The following is a 20,666-nucleotide window of genomic DNA, read 5'->3' on the forward strand; positions in this document are numbered from 1 at the left end:
ATGTCAAAGATATAAGGGATTTCTGGAAAAGATTTAGTGTCAAACCTCCTGAACAACAGTTGTGATGAAACCTGGCTGCAGACAAAGGGATCGAAAGGACGCGTGGCACTGCTGAGAGGTTCTGCTCAGCAGGCACTATTACACATTAAACAGAAATCTGCATTCCGGAAGAACTCAGCTACAAACTAAATTATTGAGCTTGAAATTATATTCTTCAAGCAGCCCATACATACAATAATTCAAGGGATTGAATCAGTTAATCATGCTTTTTTTACAGTAGGGTAGGTTATTTCAGTGCTGCTCAGCTAAAGACTAATGTCATAATTAATTATTTTTTAAAAAAGAGTAAAATTAATGTAACGATAGAACTATACAAAAAATAATATAAGTCGCCCCCCCAAAAAAATATATTAGAGCTATTGTATAATGCAGACGAAAAACTAAAAAGAAGATTAATTAAAAAATCATGGCTTCTCCCTCACAAAACCTGGTTGTCAGTATCTCACGAACAAAATCTACAATGCTGAAAAGTTTAGTGGACAGATCTAGGACGAGTTACAGTGACCTGACAGCAGCTTTTCAAATAACTGGACTTCATGTGTGTTATTTTAAAGTTGGCTTGTTGGTTTTTTTTTTGTTTTTTTTTGTTTTTTTGTGTGGTGTGTTGGGTTTTTTTGTTTGTTTTTTGGTTTTTGGGTTTTTTTTCCCATTTTATAGGAAAGATAAGTGAATAGCTCTCTAATCCAGGAAAGTTTTATGATTCATCCCTCTTCACTAAAATGAAAGCATCTTCCTTTGAATTATGTTTAAGATAGAGTAGTGGAAAAGATGAAAGACTTGCATTTCCCCCATTCCTGATCTTGTCTAAAATACAGATCAATAAGTAATGTCACAACAAATCAGAAACTAAGGTGTTTTGCTCTGCCAACAGTCCTACTTTTACTCTGGAAAAAAGCTTCATAAATACCAGCTCATTTTTTTTTTCCCCACTACAGTGATATGAAAAGGATAAACCCCAGATTTCAGTGTTCGCAAGCAGCCTAAAAACCTTCTCCTGAAGTATGCATTGTAAATCATAAGTACTTTGGTCTTTCCAATACATGTATTGTATAAAACCTGCAGGAAAATTTAGTAGTGTTGAATAAAATGCAGTCCAATTGTATTTGGAAATTAAATGTTTATCCACAATACACCCCAAAAATGGGCTGCTTTATTTCTAAAACCTCATAATTTAGTTCTGTGACATTTTACAAGAAAACTGTGTTGTGAAAGCAATTTAAGAGTGATGAATCTTTTATAAATATCAGAAAAAGCTTTTTACTTTGATCATTATGAATTCATCCCACCTTATTTATATGACAAATGTTTCTTATCCTATGGCATTTCTCTCTAGATAAGTTATATAGATATAAAACATAATAGCAACTTTTGGAAGACAGGTATTTTTTATTTTTTTCCATGGGCCAAATATTTCCAATTCTGTCATTTTGTTTCCTTAAATATTGTTTTCATCAAAGACAGGCCTTGAAATAAAGGCATAAAAACTTGATAAATAAAGTTCTAAAACACTGTTCAGCAAAGCTAAATTTATTTTCATTTTCACTTCAGAAAAAGTCATTAACTGCTTATTTATTCGTGAAAAAAAAATGTGTTTAAAAAATCTGGGAAAAAACAAGGTGTGCCCTCAGCTGTTTTGATACCTATTTTAACATCCTTCCAAAAGGTACTGTGCAGCTAAAAGTTTCCGGCTCCAAAGTTATTTAAATGAGCTGAGGAAAAAAAAAATGCAGAATTTAATGAGGGATAAACCTTACCACCTTCACAGCCCACCGTTTGGCTACCTGAAGGGTAGGAAAAAAAGGAGCTTCTGTGAACTTCGTAGCTACTGGTCCCATCCCTCTTGTGGAAGGATGGCTGTAGTGATAGGCTGCCGGGCTGGGCAGGAGCACTGGGTACCTCCAGCAGCCACTACTCACCCCCTGCACCAGGGAAGGGTTCCTCCAGACCCGTGGTCACACACACATGGGGACATCTCACACCTTCTGTAACTGGGGCCTCCAGCACCTCCTCCGCTCCATTAAACACCCAGAAACCGCCTACTGAGTTTATAGAGACAACTAAGATGTGGCCAAGGGCTGTCAGTTTGATGTCGTGTGTTGTGCCGTATCTAGGATCTCGAGGTGGACGGCAATTTGTATTCTTAGGAGATCTGCTGTTATTAACATTGGAAGTTTTACATAATGCCTAACCCCATCTAAACTTGTACTGCTGCTTCTTAGCGTCCATAGCTTTTACACACGGAGCAGGATATTCCTTAGCTCTTCATCTATTTGACAACCACAACTGGCAAATGTAGACAAAACAGAGAGCTTGCTCATTCTGTCCTTACTTTCCTTAGGCTTTTTAAGGAGAAAAACCCAGTTGATAAAATGTAAAGTGCCTTTTTTTTTTTCGCCTCAGACACCTATTTTTCCTGGATTCTGTTCTGCTGATCCACTGCTGCCTTGTGTGATGCCCCTCACTGTATGTCATATCCCAGCTGAAGATGTCCCTGCATTGATGAATTAGCAGCATTACTCCGGATGTCTTGAAAGTAATAATCCTACTTATACATACCAGTGTAGTACCTCTCCCCCTGTGCTGCAAGATGACACGGACTCTTTCCGGACTTGTAATCTATCACACATTTGAGATACTTTTCACCAGTGTATTTGTGCAAGGCCACACTGTCCTTTAGCCCCTGATCGATCCTTATCCTACAAGGCAGACACTTGAGAAAAGCAGCTTGTATGCTCGGTGAAGCTAAGAATGTAATGGTATGGGTGCAGGACAGTGTCCTGCTGGTACACGGCAGCATCACTATTTTCCACACTGTAAGCCAAGCCCAGTGAAGCAGCGTTACAAGTCATTGCAGCTCTTACAGAGCTCTGCAATAGAAGCACCTTCGTTACTGTGCCAGGCATCTTTTTGACCTCTGCGCCCTAAGATTTTGATCGAAGTATTCAGCATATTTATAAATGAATCCAGCGTTAAGTCAAGGAAAATATGTGTTTATGCAAAAAACTCAATGTAATGAGCAACACTCATTCCTTTGCCGCACCATGAGCCTGATTTATACTGTCCTGCAGCGACTTCTCAGCGTAATGAGTAGCGCTTCCTTTCAAAAAATAACAGAAAATGTGAAAACTACTGTAAAATAAACATGATGAAGTAGTAAGAAATACAGGGGAGTAATTCTTCTCTTTTAACCTCAACAATTTAATCAAGACCCTCAAGACACTGGCAGCTCACGCTAACGTTCAGTTGTCACACAGTCTGCTGGATCTAAGAAGAAAAAAGGCTCATCTCTAGCTCAGTACTGGCACCTTTGAGCACTTCTTGATCTAGAATTGCATTATTGATTTTCATGTAGTGGAGGAAGAAGAATATTAAAATATTTTTACTTTGTATGGACTTTGTTATCTCACAATACTTTGCTGTGGATTTTTTTTAAAATACTGCTCTACTATTTGTGTGGATCAATACAAAACTTGGTACAAAGCAGTAAAAAAACTCTGTAACTCTTACTAGTGCTCAGTCAGAACATATTTAGCAATGCTCTTTACGTGAGGAAGCCTCAAAAAGACCCAGTACACCTTCCTATTTTCTGATGGCAAAACAAACACAAAAAGGAAACTCAAAAAATATATAACAAACCTGGCTTTGTACTTGAGTGTTGAAACAATGTGGATGTTGAATAATTTCTTAAGGAACTTTTGGGGTTTTTAAAAGCATTGTTAAATCAATATGCTGAATAAGAAAAATACTATGTCATTAAACACAATTCACTAATTTCCTCAAATACCCAAACCACAATTACTAATGAAAACATGAACTAAGCAACAAAAAGCCTAGTCTGAATACATGTATCATGAAATTAATCTCTTGGGATATTGCAAGGACAAAGAAATCTCATCTCTTTTTTTTATCCTAAGGGCACAATTACCTCATGATCATTTTCTTTGTCTTCTCAATATCTCTGTTGTCTTCCTAGAGTAAACAGCTTATTTTGTTTGTGTGAGGAAAATCTTTGATTTATTTATGAATAGGGAAACTGGGAACTGTTGTAATCTTGGGTGATTTGAGTATTTCACTTTAATTAGTAATAACCATATACTAACTTCTAATACTTCCCTTGGAGCATTGCTGTAATATGTGAATAGCTTTTCTAGGTTTATTGTGTGGTTCTTTGTAGTAGAGTGAAGGGAGATCCATCTGTTCTGTGTTCATCTCTGTCTACCTTTGTATATGTATCCTCTAAATAGGACCAAAACACAATATATTTTCATTATAGGTAAAAAGATGTTAAAACTTACTATTTTTGGCCTTGCAGGATTTGTTATCAGGCTGAAGTACATAACCTTCCACACAGCTGCAAGTGTACGATCCATCTGTATTTACACACATCTGGCTACAACTTCCGTATATATTACATTCATTCAAATCTAAAGGGACATTAACAAGATCTTGTTTAAGAATTAGGAAAAAAAACCAAATTCAACAAAAAATCATAAACTGAAGAGAAAAATTTAATCCATTAAGTCATTATGGTCTGATGTTTTGTGTTTTCCCCTTCTCAAGCCGAAACTTTATCACTGATTTTGGCTGTTGAAATTACTCCAGTAACCAAACAGAAAGCTAGGAGTTCTCAAGTGTAATACAGATTATTTTTAAAAGATAAAACCTTCATTTTTTCCAAGTACTATCTAATGTCTACACCATGTTAGGGAGACATCTGGCTTCTTGTTAGTACTAGAGACCACTAGTTATCACGGCTGATGAATGAAGGAACATTTCAAGAGAGGAAATAATTGATTATCCTTCCCAAACCTATTTATGCTGTCAATGTCTTATAGTTCCTTAAATGAACTGTCACAACTTCCACATTAAACCATCATCCACTACATCAAAACCTATATATTTCTCTAATAAATATAAAGAACAATTTTCTCAACTAGGGTATATAGGTATAATACTGTAAAAGCAAGATATGTTGTTTAAGAGTGGTTGAGGGTTTAAGTAATAAATTGACATTTTAAAAAACTGCTGTTGACGTTATTTCCTTGGATAGATATTTTAATCACAAAACATGACAACCATAGAGCAAAAGAACTTATAATAAATTACATTTATGAAGAATCAGGCTTAGCACTACTACTTGGAGGGAGGAGTGATTGGTAGTAAGCAGATACATAAGGCAACAGAACTCTGATAGTATTATGAAAAGAGAAAAAATAAAACAAGAAACAAATACCTGGATAGAGAATTAAGAAGTCATATATTTCAAAAATGGAAAAGAACACCAATTTCAGTCTACAATTCATTACACCTAAATAACATTCCCAGCAAAGCTGTATGATCTCAGAGCGTGCATTTATCAAATTCTAATCTAGGTGTGACTTTATGGGCATGAGGTGAATTACTACAAGTTTTACAGTGTCTCCTGCGAGGTCTGGAAAGTGGCTTGCACAAATGAGCTGTAAGCAAGTCTGAGGACGGGGAAACTCTCCCCGCCTCCTCCAGTCTGTCTGAGGCTGTTTTCCTTCCAGTAATTTAAGAAGAATTACTGCTGGGGCACAGGCACAGGAGCACCCGGATTCAGCTGGGGGGCCCTGACTCTCATTTTGGAGAGACACATTTCCCCGTCTGCCCATCAAACTAACCCTGATTCCTGAGGAACACCTCAGAAGATGGGTGGGGAAGCAGCTGTGCTGGCCAGCCTGCTGCTGGCCACAGCTGGCAGCCCACCCCCAGTCTGCTGCACCTGAGAGCCCTCATGAAACCTTTTGGATACCCGGGGGTTAACGTTATAGCATGGTTCTTCTGTACCTGTGCAGCTCCTTCCATCACTGCTTGCTTCATATCCTTCACCACAGTAACACCTGGTGCCATTCCTGGTAATGGCACATTTGTACTGGCAATTCATCTGTTGGCATTTGGGTAGCAATTCTGAAAATAAAAAAAAATAAAATTAGAGCAAATGTTACTAAATATTTTTGACGTTCCTAAACTGCAAAGTTAAGACAATTACATATATATATATATATATATATATATATATATATAAGTGGAAGTCTCAGGAACAAATACCACCACCATTTCTGTTAGCTGGCTTTGGAAATATGACACACACATTGCAAAATGACTGCTTTAAAAATTGCATTTCAGAAAGCTGATAAATAGAAATCAGCATTTTATTTCTATCAAAAGTGGCTCATGTTTATTATTGAGGTGTACTGTTTCCCTGCTTAGACACTGATTTTTTGCACATCAGTCATTTTCAGTCAAAGCAGTGATTTGAAAAAAAAAAAAAAACAAACACCCAAACACCAAAGCTCAAACAGTTATATTGTAGTTATAAAAAACCAGCCAAGTTTATAAGAAAGGTTTCAACATCAATGTCTTTCCTATTTCTCATATCAATTGATTTTCTATCATTTTAAAGCTTGTTTTGATTTACTGATACACATATAACCTTCACAGCAATCAATGGGAATACGTTCTGGCTCAATAATTTAATGCTGGACACATAATGCTGGATGAGCAGTAGACATTATAGATGTCATTACTACGGAAGTCCTTCATAGAATCTATTGCTTAAATACATACTATCAGCACAAGGCATGATGCTAACAACCAGAATAAATATTGTAGAAATAGACACTGTAATGTTTTCAGGCATGAAACAGCATGAAAACCAACAAAAGAACCTCAAACACCACAGCGTCCCAAGCAGTATGCCTTATATCAATAATTTTGCTGATCAAAAATTAGTATTTTAATCAACAACAACATTATTTCCTCCAGGGAAATAAGAAAAGGATTGAGAAAAACAGCTTAGGGAGTTGATCTGAAGATATTTTTCAATACTATATGCAGACTGAACAGAAAATAATCGGCAAATGGAGAAAGAAAGGTTATGTTACAGGGCAGGCTTTAAGTAACTGGGTCTGTCCTAATGAGAAAGAGAAATCTGTATTTTAATATGTGGGCAGTTTTAATCTGTCTGATCATTATTCATCAGGTTCAACTTGGGAGCAGAATGAAAATGAATAATAAGAAGAGTCTGCATAAGCATCTGAGCCCTGGGGCTTCAATTCTGGAACGCCTGTCAGTGTCAAAATAAAGCTGAAATTTTTGGAGAAAAGTGGATGTGGCTGGCACCCAAAGTTGCTACTTACTATAATGCAACTATTCTAACACCAAAGAATTTCCACACAATTATCTCAGGGCATTCCCTAGAATTCTGTAATCCTCACAATTTAGAGGCTGATAAACCATCCGCTGTCTAAAATGCCCGTTCTCCAGGTGTTGTGTGGGTTATTTCTCTCCCTTTTGTGCCTTTTTGAATAGGAAGATAATACGTTTTTGATGTGTAGCTTGCTTTGTCAGTTTCTTGTCCCTAGCCCAGTCCTTAGATCTATTACACCTTTCCAATAACAAGTCCCACCTAGAATGTAAAGCGGGAAAACTTCCCCAAAGGTAACCTGGCTGCACACCAAGGTGTGGAGCTGGAACCGAGCCTGATGAGGTGGTGTCTGTTTATTTTTCTGTCTGAACAAAACCAACATATACATTTCATTTACTAAGCAAATAGGGATCAACCATCCTTTACAACCTATAATTTCCTTCTTCAAATATTTGTCTGATGCTATACGGCCAGGAGCTTTTACTGGATGATAACTATTTGAGTCACAAACGGGACATGGTTTGTTTGCACGTTTCCATCCTGGATGCAGCCAGCCCGCAGCACAAACCAGAACGGCAGCAATACATTGGAACTTGAGGTCCATTAAGGGAAAATTAATACGAACTGTTCATATTTTCGACAAAAACTGTTGCATTTCATTGATTTTAGATCATTGCAGTGGGTGGCTTTTAATACAAAAGAGTTGCATTTTCCCTACAGTAGGTATAAGTATAGTGCTGTGAATAGACCATTCCTGCCAAAAGCATTTCTTGTCACACTTCTCAACCTTCATTCTTTCCGCACTTTCTCATTTTTCACACTGTCTCTCACAACTTTGTTGGTGTCCTCATCCCATCTGCTATGCTTTTAGAAAGGGCTGCTCTGCGAAGGTAGTCTGCTTATCCTTCCTTCTCTTATGCAAGCCCTTAAAATCAATTTATTGTGAATAATATCTAATGACAGGGATCAATTAATGAATTAATTTCAAATCTGTTTTCTCAAAAGCCATTTTTCATGGTCCACTGTCAATAATTGTTTCAGGTGAAACTGGACCAGTGAGAAAAACAAAGTACCTTCTCTCATTTTAGCCAGCTAGGAAAAGCAGCATGCTATCACTTGCCTCAAGTTTTACACTAAAACTACTTTTACCTGGAGGGTGATGGCAGCCAGCTGGGAATTATTCATAGAAACCAGACTTTCCCACAAATCCATTTAAGAAGCACAGTTCACTGCCATATGTTTCAGACTTCAAACTAACATTTCCCACCATTAAATGATCCATCCGATTATTACAACTGTAATTTGCCTCCATTCACAGCTCCAGTGAAGAGCTTTCTCAGTGCCTGTGTGACAGACACCTTCCTGCCTGACAACATTTTTGCTCTGCTGCTGGACTGCTCAACCTGCCAGGGGAGTCCGTAAGTGGAAAAGCACAAAATGCAACAACAATGCTGAGGGAAAGCTAACATGGAATGGAATAGAATGAAATGGGAAAGGGGAAAGGGGAAAGGGGAAAGGGGAAAGGGAAAGGGAAAGGGAAAGGGAAAGGGAAAGGGAAAGCTAGGACATTTCAGTCTGAAGGTATCAACAATGATCACCTAGTCCAAGTGCCGGACTACTGCAGGGCTGAGCAGCAGTTAAAACATGTTGTGAAGGGCATCGTCAGATGCTCTTAAATAGAAAAAACAAAACAATAACTATAAAAATAGATTCTATTTATTTATTTATTTTACTAGCTACTTTGTTTTCTTTATTTTAAGTAACTGGTCTTGAAAACCTTTGGAAGGCAATGAAGTTTGCTTGCCTCTGGAAAGGTTAGAAGTACTGAAGGGCATGCTATGGAAGACAGCAAATACATTTCTGGTTTGCTTAGTTTTGCAACAGCCTTCTTGGAAAGAGGTGAGGAGGCAAAGAAAATTCAAGAAGCAGAACACTGATATTTTTATTACTCCAGACAGGAAATGTAAAGAGATAAAACCCAGGGACCTTCATTTCTTGCCCTTCCTACTTTGCTCTTGGATCAGGGTAAAATTATGCACCCACTTGGGTATCTTTTCTCAACATGAATTGGTTTACCAACTACACACGCAGCGAGGAATGAACATCACTGGGCTTTTCACTTTTAGCACAGCTACAGAAACCTTTGAATTTGTAAAAGCTTGGTATGTCTGCGGCAAGAATTAAAGAAAGAAGCTGCACAGGGAGAACGCAAGAGGACAGAGCTTTTTAGCTTGCAAGAAGACCCACAGTTCAAGACAATGAGCTGCCAAGAAGCCGTGAGGTTTACAGAAATACAGGGCAGCAGAAGCAGTTGTGAGCGCCTTTGGGATGATCTATTTTCTCCAAGCCCAGGGAGTACTGAAAATTTATCTAGCTCTGATTTAGGTCATTTTGTTCAGTGTTTTGTTTCTTCCACAGGAGACATGAAGGGCAGCATTTTTTTTTCTTCTTACATACCGGTGAAGGTGCCTCTCTAAAGCTGTGCCCCAGGTCTACCAGAAAAGCCACCCTGTTCTCTCAAAGCCACTCATGTCAATCTTGTGCTTCCTGACTTTCGTATGCCTCTAATTCCCAGGTATCTCGTCCCATAACAGGGCAGTCAATCAGGCAAGGATGCTGCTGATCTCATCTCCCCTGAAGTGATATACCTTTGACAATGACTCAGAGGAGCTCTAAGCTACTTGGACAAACTGCTCCCACAGGACTTCATAGTAATAAAATCCTGGCTTCATTTATTCCTTCTGTGTTCAAGGAAACACACTGCTTATCATAGTTCATCCAAGATGAGTGATAGAGGGAACTATCTTCTCTTGAATGGCTTTTTAATGAAAGGATTAACCAATTGATCTGACTATCCTTTCTGTCAGTTCCTCCTGAGCTGACATGAGATTCACAATAGGTTCACACCAGGTTCTCAAGCTTAGATGTCTTGGCTGTTTCTATTAACAAGAAAAGCAGTTCAGCTTGCAGTTTCCTTAATTTTGGCTCTTGTTGAGAAATACAGTGGATTTACGAAGATACCTCATTTAGCTTTGTCTTTCCCGAGAGGGTGAAAGAGAACTAGATTCACACCAAAAAAAATGCATTTAAATGCCATTATCTCTGAGCCCCCTGGATGATAATAGGGCCAATCCAACAGCTGGATTGAAATAATGCAGCATGTTTTTATCTTACATCTGATGGTTGTTTAATTATTTTTGACTATCGTACCAAAAAAAAATATGTTTCATAAGTACATCTATGATATAAGAATCCTGTACTGTGCCTTTTGTAATGACAATATATACCAGAGTATAGACAATTCTACAGTACTCCGTAAAATAAAATTTATTCATTATACAATGTTCATAATCGTCAATGATCCAGAGCTGGAGTAAATAAAAGAAATTGGCTGAAGTTTACTAGTTCGAAGTGGAAGATAATATGCCCAGGGAATAATGGTGGAGCTTCTGCTGTCAGTTTGGGACTTCGCAGTTGGAAACAACAAAGGATCCTTGTCAAATAGTTCATCAGAGAATGACTATGAGCTACCAGTGAATTGTCGCCTGGGAAAAAAGGAAATGCATTGCTGAGAGCATTGGGATAAGTATCTCCCATCAAGAAAACGTTGGTATCCAGGCCCGGGATGCTCGTGAGTCCCTTACTTCCAGGAGGCAGCTATCTGTGGCTGTGGCCACCCTGATGGATAGCGGGGCGATAAACTGACGTTTCGGCAGGATCAGAGAATGGTCTCAGGGATTAGCAGGGGAACGGAGAGCTGCAGTCTGAGGGGAGACTGCAAGTTTTTGTAGTGATTAGTGCCAGGAGATGAAAACAAAGGGGAATTATGACTGCTGTCTGTGACTGTATCAGAGGATCAACAGCAGGGAAAGAGACAATTTAAGCTAAAGGGCTATTGGCAAAAGTACAAATGAGTATAAATTGCCCATTAATAAATTCTGACTGAAAATGAGAAGGTATTACCGTAATCAGGTTCTGGAACTCCTCTTTGAATGTGAACAGCAGGGACAGAAAATAAATAAATGCTTTTGACATGGATCACGATAGATTCATGAAAGACAGCATATGGAAAGGCCCCTGAAATGCCAGAAACTGTTCTCATGACCCAGAAAGTTGCTTCTAGTACTATATTCCTCAAGCAACACTCTCTCTTACGCTAAAACATCATTTTTCACTATGGGAATAAGACTAACCCTTTTCTTGTTGTCTCTGGAACACACCTAAAGGAAAAATTAGGGGAGCTTTTTACTGAACTAGTCTCTAATTGTACTCCATACATATTCTTTTTCCTCTTAAATATTTGTATTCTTTCTGGCAGCTTTATATTTCATGAATTTATTTGATCGTATCACTGCGTTATTCATTCAGTTTTTGTGATTCAATATTCATACATTGATGTCTAGACTATTCTTATCACACATACGCTGGGAGCCTTATTTTTCTTTTCTATTTCATTTACCAAGTTTTTGAAGTACAATTCTTTTACAGATTAGACTCTTTAATGTAATCTACCCTAAGTTTTTTGTTTGTTATTGTTGATGTTATATATGCAATATAAAGCTCTACAGTTTGCTTCTCCAGCAGAAAGAGTAGCTTGATTGATAGAATTAAATAGCTGGATCAAAATAATGCTGCATGTTTTTATCTTACATTTGTTGATCATTTTATTAGTTTTGACTATCATACAAAAAAAAAAAAAAAAAAAAAAAAAAAAGACAAAAATATAATGAACTTCGTCACATACCTCAGCCCATAACTCTGTTATGGTACATATACCATTAAAATAGCTGTGGAAATCAGAGATAAGATCCATAACTTTGTAGACCTGCTATAGGTAACCATAGTCAAGGTTCAGCCAGAGAAGCAGGAGTCGTCACTTTTCAAAAAACATCCAAGATATGGCAGATGTGCCCTGTTATACTCCATTTAGGGGGAGACAAGGGGAACAACACCTCAGGCTAGGAAAAAGATTCCTGTTTGCCCTTAGATAAGTGCTTAGATGAACATGTCCTCCACCTATTTTGTGCTTCCCATGGCTGGACAAGCTCGAGCTGCATCCTTGGCATCTGGGCACTATCCAAGTCACTGCTGCTTCCTGACTCACAACCAAGAGCCTTGGGAAAAAAAAAAAATTACTAACAATGTTTTTGATCAGCTCTTAAAATAAACCATCCATTCAGAAAAATTAGCTAAAATTTAGATTCAATAAAGAATGAAACATTTACAGTTAGGGTGTGCGAGCCAGCCTCTAGCTGCCTCGCCCCAGAGATCCATTAGGCAGTACAGGATTTCTGTATCATGCACAGGCCAGGTAACAGTAACCCAGAATGACAGCTGAAAACCCCTGAATCCTGGACTGCCCATAGCAAGTTAAAGTAAATTGTACTTCCTGGGTATAACTGCACTCCTATTCCTTCACAGAGCTTAGATGTCTAAGCCTGGACATCTGCTAGGTAACTCCATTTGCTTAAACTCCAGAGTGCAGAATTTTTTCCTAAGGCTGGAGTGTTGCAGTAATATTTCTAGGACATAACCAGAGAAATGACGCTTGAAAATGGTGCTTTGTCCTGGGTACCAGTCTGCTCCTGAATTTTCCATAAAATACTTACTGGATAACATATATTAACAGATTGCTCTATTTCCACCTTCTGCCATCAGTATAATCATCAGGCAACAGTCATAGCCTAATGTGTAATCTCTGAGCTCACCAAACTCCCTTTTTCCTAACAGTATTGATTTAGGATAACACCTTATATTGCATACGACCCAGTGACTGGTGCATCCTATGGGAGAATGGTTGATGGCCTGGTGAGGTGTGAATACCTCTGAGGCTGATGGCACACCTGGGCAAGCGTGGGTCCCATCTCCTAAGCAAGTGCTGTTAAGGACAATGACGTCATCTAAAAGCTGACGACCGGCTTTTGTCATAGTAATTACCATTTATAAGAAAAAGTTACGTGAACTATACTTTATCAGAGCTCATCCTCATCAGTAGATGTCTCCACATTGGGAAACTTTGGTCCCTAACACCAACTGTAGCAGAAAATTTTACTTGAAATAGGGAAAGTGTTCGCTCAGGGTAAGAACTTCTGCACATGGTGGCACATGGGCTCTACTTCATAAATTGTATCTGATGTACCTCAACCCTCTATTGCATCTCTGTACACATCACTGTCTATGTGTTGGCAATCAGTTGCTGAACAACTTAATATATTATTTTAAATAGACATAACAATGTATTAATCTATTGTATGATTAAAAGAAAATTACACATCTTGTTTAATGCACCTGTCATTTTTCTAAAAATCAGAAGTGTCTTACTAGTGATCACTCTTCAGTGAAAGTAAGCATCTCTTGCTGAGTAATTCAGGGTGGTTGTAAGCAACAAGATATTAAAAAGACAGAATTCTTTTTTTTTTTTTTTTTTTTTTTGTGTGTGTGTCATTTCCAACTTAATGAAGTCAGAAAGAAGGACTGTTGCAGGAAGAACAAAGCTTAAATAAGCAAATCAAATCTACCAAATTCATACCCCAGTCATCACTCAGATGTGAATATATTCATCTTCAAAATACTACCTGATAGTCTCTCCCGACTACGTTCATGGATAAATTTATTTTTCAAGGATGTACTATTGAAATTTATTCCTGACTAGATCTTGACCTACAATATTTGGCTGAGCTTCAAAACAATTTGTTTTATGTGGTGTTCTTCAACCATAGCATCACAAAACACTTTCAAAGATAAGATCAGTGGGTAGTAGGCATGTAGTAAAATATTAGCTTCACCAGTGGAAATGGCTCATTATTTTGACCTTTTGATGTTTTAGTTATACCTTGGCTGCCATACACAAGCATAAGCAGAAGCTAAAGATAAGCTCCCATGGGAAAATTTAAACTGAGTGATCTCATGACTGAAGTGAAGAAAGTCATTTATCTGGTTATTAACTCGGATACAAGATACAGATTTAAAAGAATACATATCCTTCACATGAGAAGAATACAGGTGTATTTAAGTTTACATAAACCAGTTCATAGTTTTAGCGGTTTTCACAGTATTAAATACATACTGAAGCAGGTCCACTGAGTTATGCAGAATCGCCATTAGATAGTGCCTAATGAGATATGAAGCCTGACAATACTCAACATGTCCATTAAAAATCCAGAAATTAAAGTAGTGACTAATAGCGTTTGTGAATTGTGATAAAGACTAACAGAACAGACGAACCACAGCGAGGGCTGGCAGTCACCACGAGCAGACCACCCAGGCTTCTTAGGAGTCTGGGCCTAGTCATATACAATGCATTTACAGAGTTAGCCCACAATTTCTCAGCCTTATAAGTAAATTGCATTTCAGTGACTGAAGGAATGCTTAGAGAGAAAAAACGTAACTTAGTGGCAGAAGCAGAGCAGGGCCTTGTGTTAAAAACAATCCAGTAATGTTTTGGGGATGATAACGATGTTAGGATGCCTCTCAAGGGGAGCTCTGGAGATCTAAATAAGGTTGAGGAGTCTGTCGCTGATTAGACAGGTCCCCCCTCCTGGGTTGTCCCTTCACTAAGACAACCCTTATTTTGTTGTCTTAAATATGTCCTTTATTATTCACATTCCAGAGGCAGCAAGCCTATTCTCCACCCACCAAAACGTCTTTCTGGGATTTCCATCTGAGCATTTTTTTTCACTGTGAGGGTGGTTGAAAACGGGAACAAGTTTCCCAGAGAGGTTATGGAACCTCCATGCTTGGAGATTTTCAAAATCCAATGGGACATTTTGCTGAGCAACTTGATTAAGGTGACCCTGCTTTCAGCAAAGCATTCATCAGCTAGATGTTCTCCAGAGGTCTTTGCTAACCTCAGGGAATCTGTGGGACGGTACAGGTTGTCTCTTCCTTGCAAAAACCTGCTACCATCACTTCATCCTGCAGCAGCCTGAAACGTACAGCAGGGAAAGGGCACAATTAAAAACCATCTGCAGAGGGCATGTGGCAATGGGAAGAGAATAAGGTCAAGATGCAGAGCTGTGGAAGAGCTTTCTCTTCCTCTTCCTTCTCCTGCAGCCAAGATGGTGGTGGGAAGGCAGACTGGGCAGTGATTGCTCCCTGTAGAAGCTGCTATCACCTCCCTTTCACACGACTCTTCTAACCCCTAATGTCCCTCCAGCAGTGACAGCTGCACAGAGCTGGCAGGACACAGGAGGCTGTTCATCCTTGCACAGTAAATCTCCATTTCTTCAGACACAGCACACAGCACATTACCTTCGAGACTTTTGCTCTTGTCAGCTATCTACTTAGGCGATAAATAGAACAAGCTTTTGTATCTTAATTCAACAAAAAGAAAAGTCACTTGTTAGGGAATAGAAAATGCACGATATATTCAGCAAATGAAGGAAAAAAGGGATTGAAATTTCCTAATTGACAGACACAAATGTAGACTCCCGTATGATGCAGTTCTATTGTACACATGTTCTTGTAAGACTCTGTAACCTTTTGATGTGAAAAGTAGCAAGTATTTGTGAAGAAGAAATACTGAGGACTGATATGGCACACTCTAACAGCCCTTGCATTGGATATTTTTTAAAAGTAAAAGCAATTGGAAGGTCTGGACATCATAATGGGATGTACAAGTGTTCCTCATGTGCTTTAGTGTGAGATCGACCAAATTAAGTCACAGATACTTCCATCAGAAAATTTAAAGCTATAAACTATAGAAGAGGTACATAATCTTTCTCGCTGATGAAACATTTTCCACTTCATCTTCTTAAACATCACTTATTTTGACCATCAAGTATTTTGATGATCTTGGTCAGTCTCATGTTTATATACTCAGCCTTATTTCACCATCTGGTGATGATAATTTTTAATGTGCTCAAACATACCACTATTTAATCTTTGTAACATTCATTCTTTAATTATGCTTTATACTTTTGCTTTTTTGTTTATAAAAATATACACATATATGCACACATACCTACGTGTCAGTACAAATATTTACTGAATGTGTTTTAAGAAATCATCCTAGAAGTGCATTTTTTTATACAACCTCCAACTAAAAACTGCTGAGTGAGTCTCAAGAGTATTCTGGAAACACTATTTAATAACTGAAGCCCCATAGCATTCTGTTGTGATAGCTACCCACTACCTAATAAGTGTAATTTCACCAGTGATGCACAGTCCTATATACAATTCCACTTAGATCATCTAGCCACTGGCTAACAGGGACTTCTAAGTGGAAGTGCCACTGGCTAACAGGGACTTCTAAGTGGAAGTGTGACTGTTACTACAGTTTTATACATATTTTCAAGCTCTATTTAATGGGAAGCCAGCTCCCAGTATGTCATCATCACTGTTCAACATCTCTCTTCAAACAGTCTCTCGTAGATGACTGAAACATCGAACTTCCACATGCAGATATTCTCATTCAAAAACAACTGTATTAAAGTCCATCTATAATAAGCAATACAAAGTTCATATGAATTTGTTGTATGGCATCATGTAACACATGAACAAAGGAATATCTCCTTTGTTAAAATGTACCTCAGTAACAAAGTAATACTACATAGTGCAGAAAGCAATTCTGAGTTTTCTATAAAATTAAGGAAATTTTTTATGTTTTGAATTATTATTGATTGAGAGGCCACATCACAGAATGAAAATCTTTATATTAAGGCTCTAAACTAAAACTTTTAAACAGCTCATCAATGAAGACTCCTGACTGACACCATTGTTCCAAAATAGTATCTGTTGCCATGTTACAGTAATCAGAATTTTATAATTAAATAGACCTGAATATGACTCTGAAGAGTTATAACTGATTTTTTAATTACAATGATATTATGGGAGGTCCTCCATGACAGTAACCTTTCTCCCTGCCGCAGGAATCCAAAGCAGCAGCTACAGAGCAACACTCCCACCTGTTTCAGAAAGCAGTGACCTTTGCAGCAGCTCTGAGTAACTTGGTGTGAAGTGCAGCACTTGCACTGGGCCAAAACTGATGGAGATCCAGTGTCCAGGGGAAGACAATGGAACAGTTCTCAGTTAACCCACCTCAAGTCAATTTTCTTGTATGAAATGATTCACTTGAAGTTGTTAATACTGCAATTTTCATTACTGCTATCTATATCCAGTGAAATCAATAGACAGTAGAATCACAGAATCAGACTTGTTTAAGATCACCAGATCCAACCATTAACCCAGGACTACCAAGTTCACCACTAAACCAAGTCTATAAGCAGTGCATCCACACATCTTTTAAACACCTGCAGGAATGCTGCTGACTCAATCACATCCCTGGGCAGCTTGTTCCAATGCTGAACAACCCTGTCAGGGAAGAATTTTCTCCCAATATCCAATCTCAGCCTCCCCTGGTGCAACTGGAGGCCATTTCACCCAGTTCTATCACTTGTTGCTTGGGGGAAGAGACCAACGCCCACCTCACTACAGACTCCTTCCAGGGAGTTGTACAGAGCAGTAAGCTGTACCCTGATCTTCCTTTTCTCCCAGCTAAACACCCCCAGTTCCCTCAGCTGCTCTAGAGCCTTTACCAGCTCCACTGCCCTTCTCTGGACATGCTCAAGCACCTCAATGTCCTTCTTGCAGTGAGGGGCCAAAACCTGAACACAGGATTTATGCTGCAGCCTCACCAGTGCTGAGTGCAGGGGGAAGGTCACTTCCCTAGATCTGCTGGCCACAGTTTCTGATACAAGCCTGGATGCTGTTGGCCTCCTGGCCATCTGGGCAAACTGCTGGCTCATGTTCAGCCAGCTGCCAGCCAGCACACCCAGGTCCTTTTCTGCTGGGCACATTTCCAGCCGCTCTGCCCCAAGCCTGTCATATTGTGTGGGGTGTTTGTGACCCAAGTGCAGGACCCAGCACTACTCCTTGTTGAACATCATACAGTTGCCCTTGGGACATCGGTCCAGCCTGTCCAGATCCCTCTGCAGAGCCTTCCTACCAACCAGCAGGTCAATACTTACCCTCAACATTTTGTTGTTAGCAAACTTAATTAGGATGCAGCACTCAAGCCCTGTGTCCAGTTCATTGATAAACAGGACTGGCCCCAATACTGTGCCCTGGGGAACACCACTTGTGACTGGTCACCACTGGGATGTAACTCCATTCACTACCACTCTTTGGGTTTGCCCACCCAGCCAGTTTTTTACCCAGCAAACAGTACACCCATTGAAGCCATGAGAAGCCAGTTTCCCCAGGACAAGCAGTGGGAAATGGTGTCAAAGGCTTTACTAAAGCCTAGGTAGACAACATCCACAGCTCTTCCCTTATCCACAAGGCAGGCCACCTAATCATAGAAGGACATCAGGTTAGTCAACACAAAATGCCTTTCATAAACCCATGCTGACTGGGCCAGATCACCCAGGTCTCCTGTATAAGCCACGTGATGGCACTCAGGGTGATCTGCTCCATAATACTCCCTGGTACCAAGGTCAGGCTGACAGGCCTGGAGCTCCCCGGATCCTCCTTCCTGCCTTTCTTGTAGATGGACGTCACACCGGCTGACCTCCAGCCAGCTGCTGGGACCTCCCTGGTGAGCCAGGGCTGCTGATCAGTGGTTGAAAGTGGCTCAGTGAGCAATTCCACCAGCTCCATCAGCACCTTTGGGTGGATCTCATCCAGCCCCATAGACTTGTGTGTGTGTTTAAGTGGTGTAGCAGGTCACTGACTATTTCCCCTTGAATTATGGGGTCTTCATTCTACTGCCCAACCCTGTCTTCCAGCTCAGAGGGCTAGGTACCTGGAGAAGAACTGGTCTTACTGTTAAAAGACTGAGGCAAAGGAGGAATTGAGAACCTCAGCCTTTTCCTCATACTTTGTCACTATGTTGGATGGAGATTCTACTTAGCCTTCCTTTTGTTATTAAATATTTTTTTTCTTTTATACAGATTTTATTTTTATACAGATTAAGTTCTATTTGGGTTTTGGCCCTTCTAATTTTCTCCATGTATACCTACAAAACATCTTTTTTTAGACCTATTGAGTTGCCTGCCCTTCTTCCAAAGGTCATAAACTCTCCTTTTTTTATGGAAAGCTCAGCTTTCAATAAACAGGGACAGTCTGCTCCTGTGCCTTTATGATTTTCTTCATGAAGAACATCCAGCCCTCCTGGACTCCTTTGCCCTTCAGGGCTGCCTCCCAAGGGACTCTGTCAACCAGGATCCTAGACAGGCCACAGTCTACCCTCTGGAAGTCCAAGGCAGCAGTTCTGCTGACCCCACTCCTTACTTCTCTGAGATTTGAAAACTCTTTATTATTTTGTGATCCCTGTGCCCAAGACAGACTCCAACCATCACATCACCCACAAGTCCTTCCTTGTTCACAAAGAGCAGGTCCAGTGGGGCACCCTCCCTAGCTGGCTTGCCCACCAGCTGTGTCAAGATGTTCTTCCACATACTCCAGGAACCTCCGAGACTGTTTTCTCTCTCTGCTGTGTTGTATTTCCAGCAGACATCTGGTAAGTCGAAGTTTGCCCCCAAGAACAAGGGCTAGTGATTATCAGATTTCTCCCAGCTGCTTATAAAATATTTTATTTGCCCCTTCATCCTAACTGGGTGGTCTATAACAGACTCCCACCATGATGTCTGCCTTGTTGGCCTTCCCTCTGATTCTTACCCATAAACACTCAACCCCGTCGTCACCATCACTAAGCTCTAGAAAACCAAAACACTCCCTAACTAACATACGGGGCTGCACCACTGCCTCTTCTTCCTTGCCTATTCCTTCTGAAAATGTTATTCCACCCATTGCAGCACTCTAGTTGTGCGAGTCATCCCACCGTGTTTCTGTGACAGCCCCTATGCCATAGGTTTCCTGCTGCACAGTGGCTTCCAGCTCCAGGGTTTTTGCTCATGCTGCGCGCATGGGTGTAGATGCACTTCAGTTGGGCCAGCGATCCCACGACTTACCAAGAGGGAGAAGCCCTAATTCACACATGAATTAATTCTCAGGTTCATCTGTGGTTTCTAACACATCTATAATACTTTTGTCTTTGCTGCCGCATGGATCTCCATCTCCTACCTCCACTGAGACAGCAGAATGAAGGTCCTTGCTACCACACCATCCCTCAGCCACTGGCATGCTGCCCACCTGCAGGCTTATCTCTAGCAAGCCTGGTTTTATCCCTCGCCTCCTTCCAACCTAGTTTAAAGCTCTTCCAACAAGCCCTGCTAACTCCTGTGCAAAGATCCTTTCCCTCTCCAAGGCAGGCGCACCCGCGCTGTTGCCAGCAGGCCTGGTGCCACATGAAGTGACCCATGACCAAACACACACTCCCGCAGGGGTGTCCACCGCTGCCCACCCCTGCTGGCGTAACAGCAGGGCAGGGCCTGCAGCCTGGCACCCGCGCGGCTGCGTATTCCCACCAGCGCCCTGTCTGGCAACACGTGTCAATCATGGTGGGTGCAGAGCTTCGTGAGTCAGTGGCTTTCTGCCA

At 40.1% G+C, this 20,666-nt stretch overlaps 1 protein-coding gene across 1 annotated transcript in view; it reads right to left on the reverse strand.

Annotated features, from left to right (window-relative positions):
• LRP1B (LDL receptor related protein 1B) overlaps positions 1–20,666 on the reverse strand; it is a gene marked incomplete at its 5' end in the record, with an annotated part of 587,496 nt that overhangs the window by 379,845 nt on the left and 186,985 nt on the right. The window contains 2 exon segments of the mRNA XM_080399306.1: positions 4,356–4,484; positions 5,869–5,988. Of these exon segments, the coding sequence (XP_080255432.1) occupies positions 4,356–4,484; positions 5,869–5,988 (249 nt within the window).

Source organism: Falco punctatus (assembly GCF_963210335.1).
Source record: "Falco punctatus genome assembly, chromosome: 8".
NCBI lineage: Eukaryota > Metazoa > Chordata > Aves > Falconiformes > Falconidae > Falco > Falco punctatus.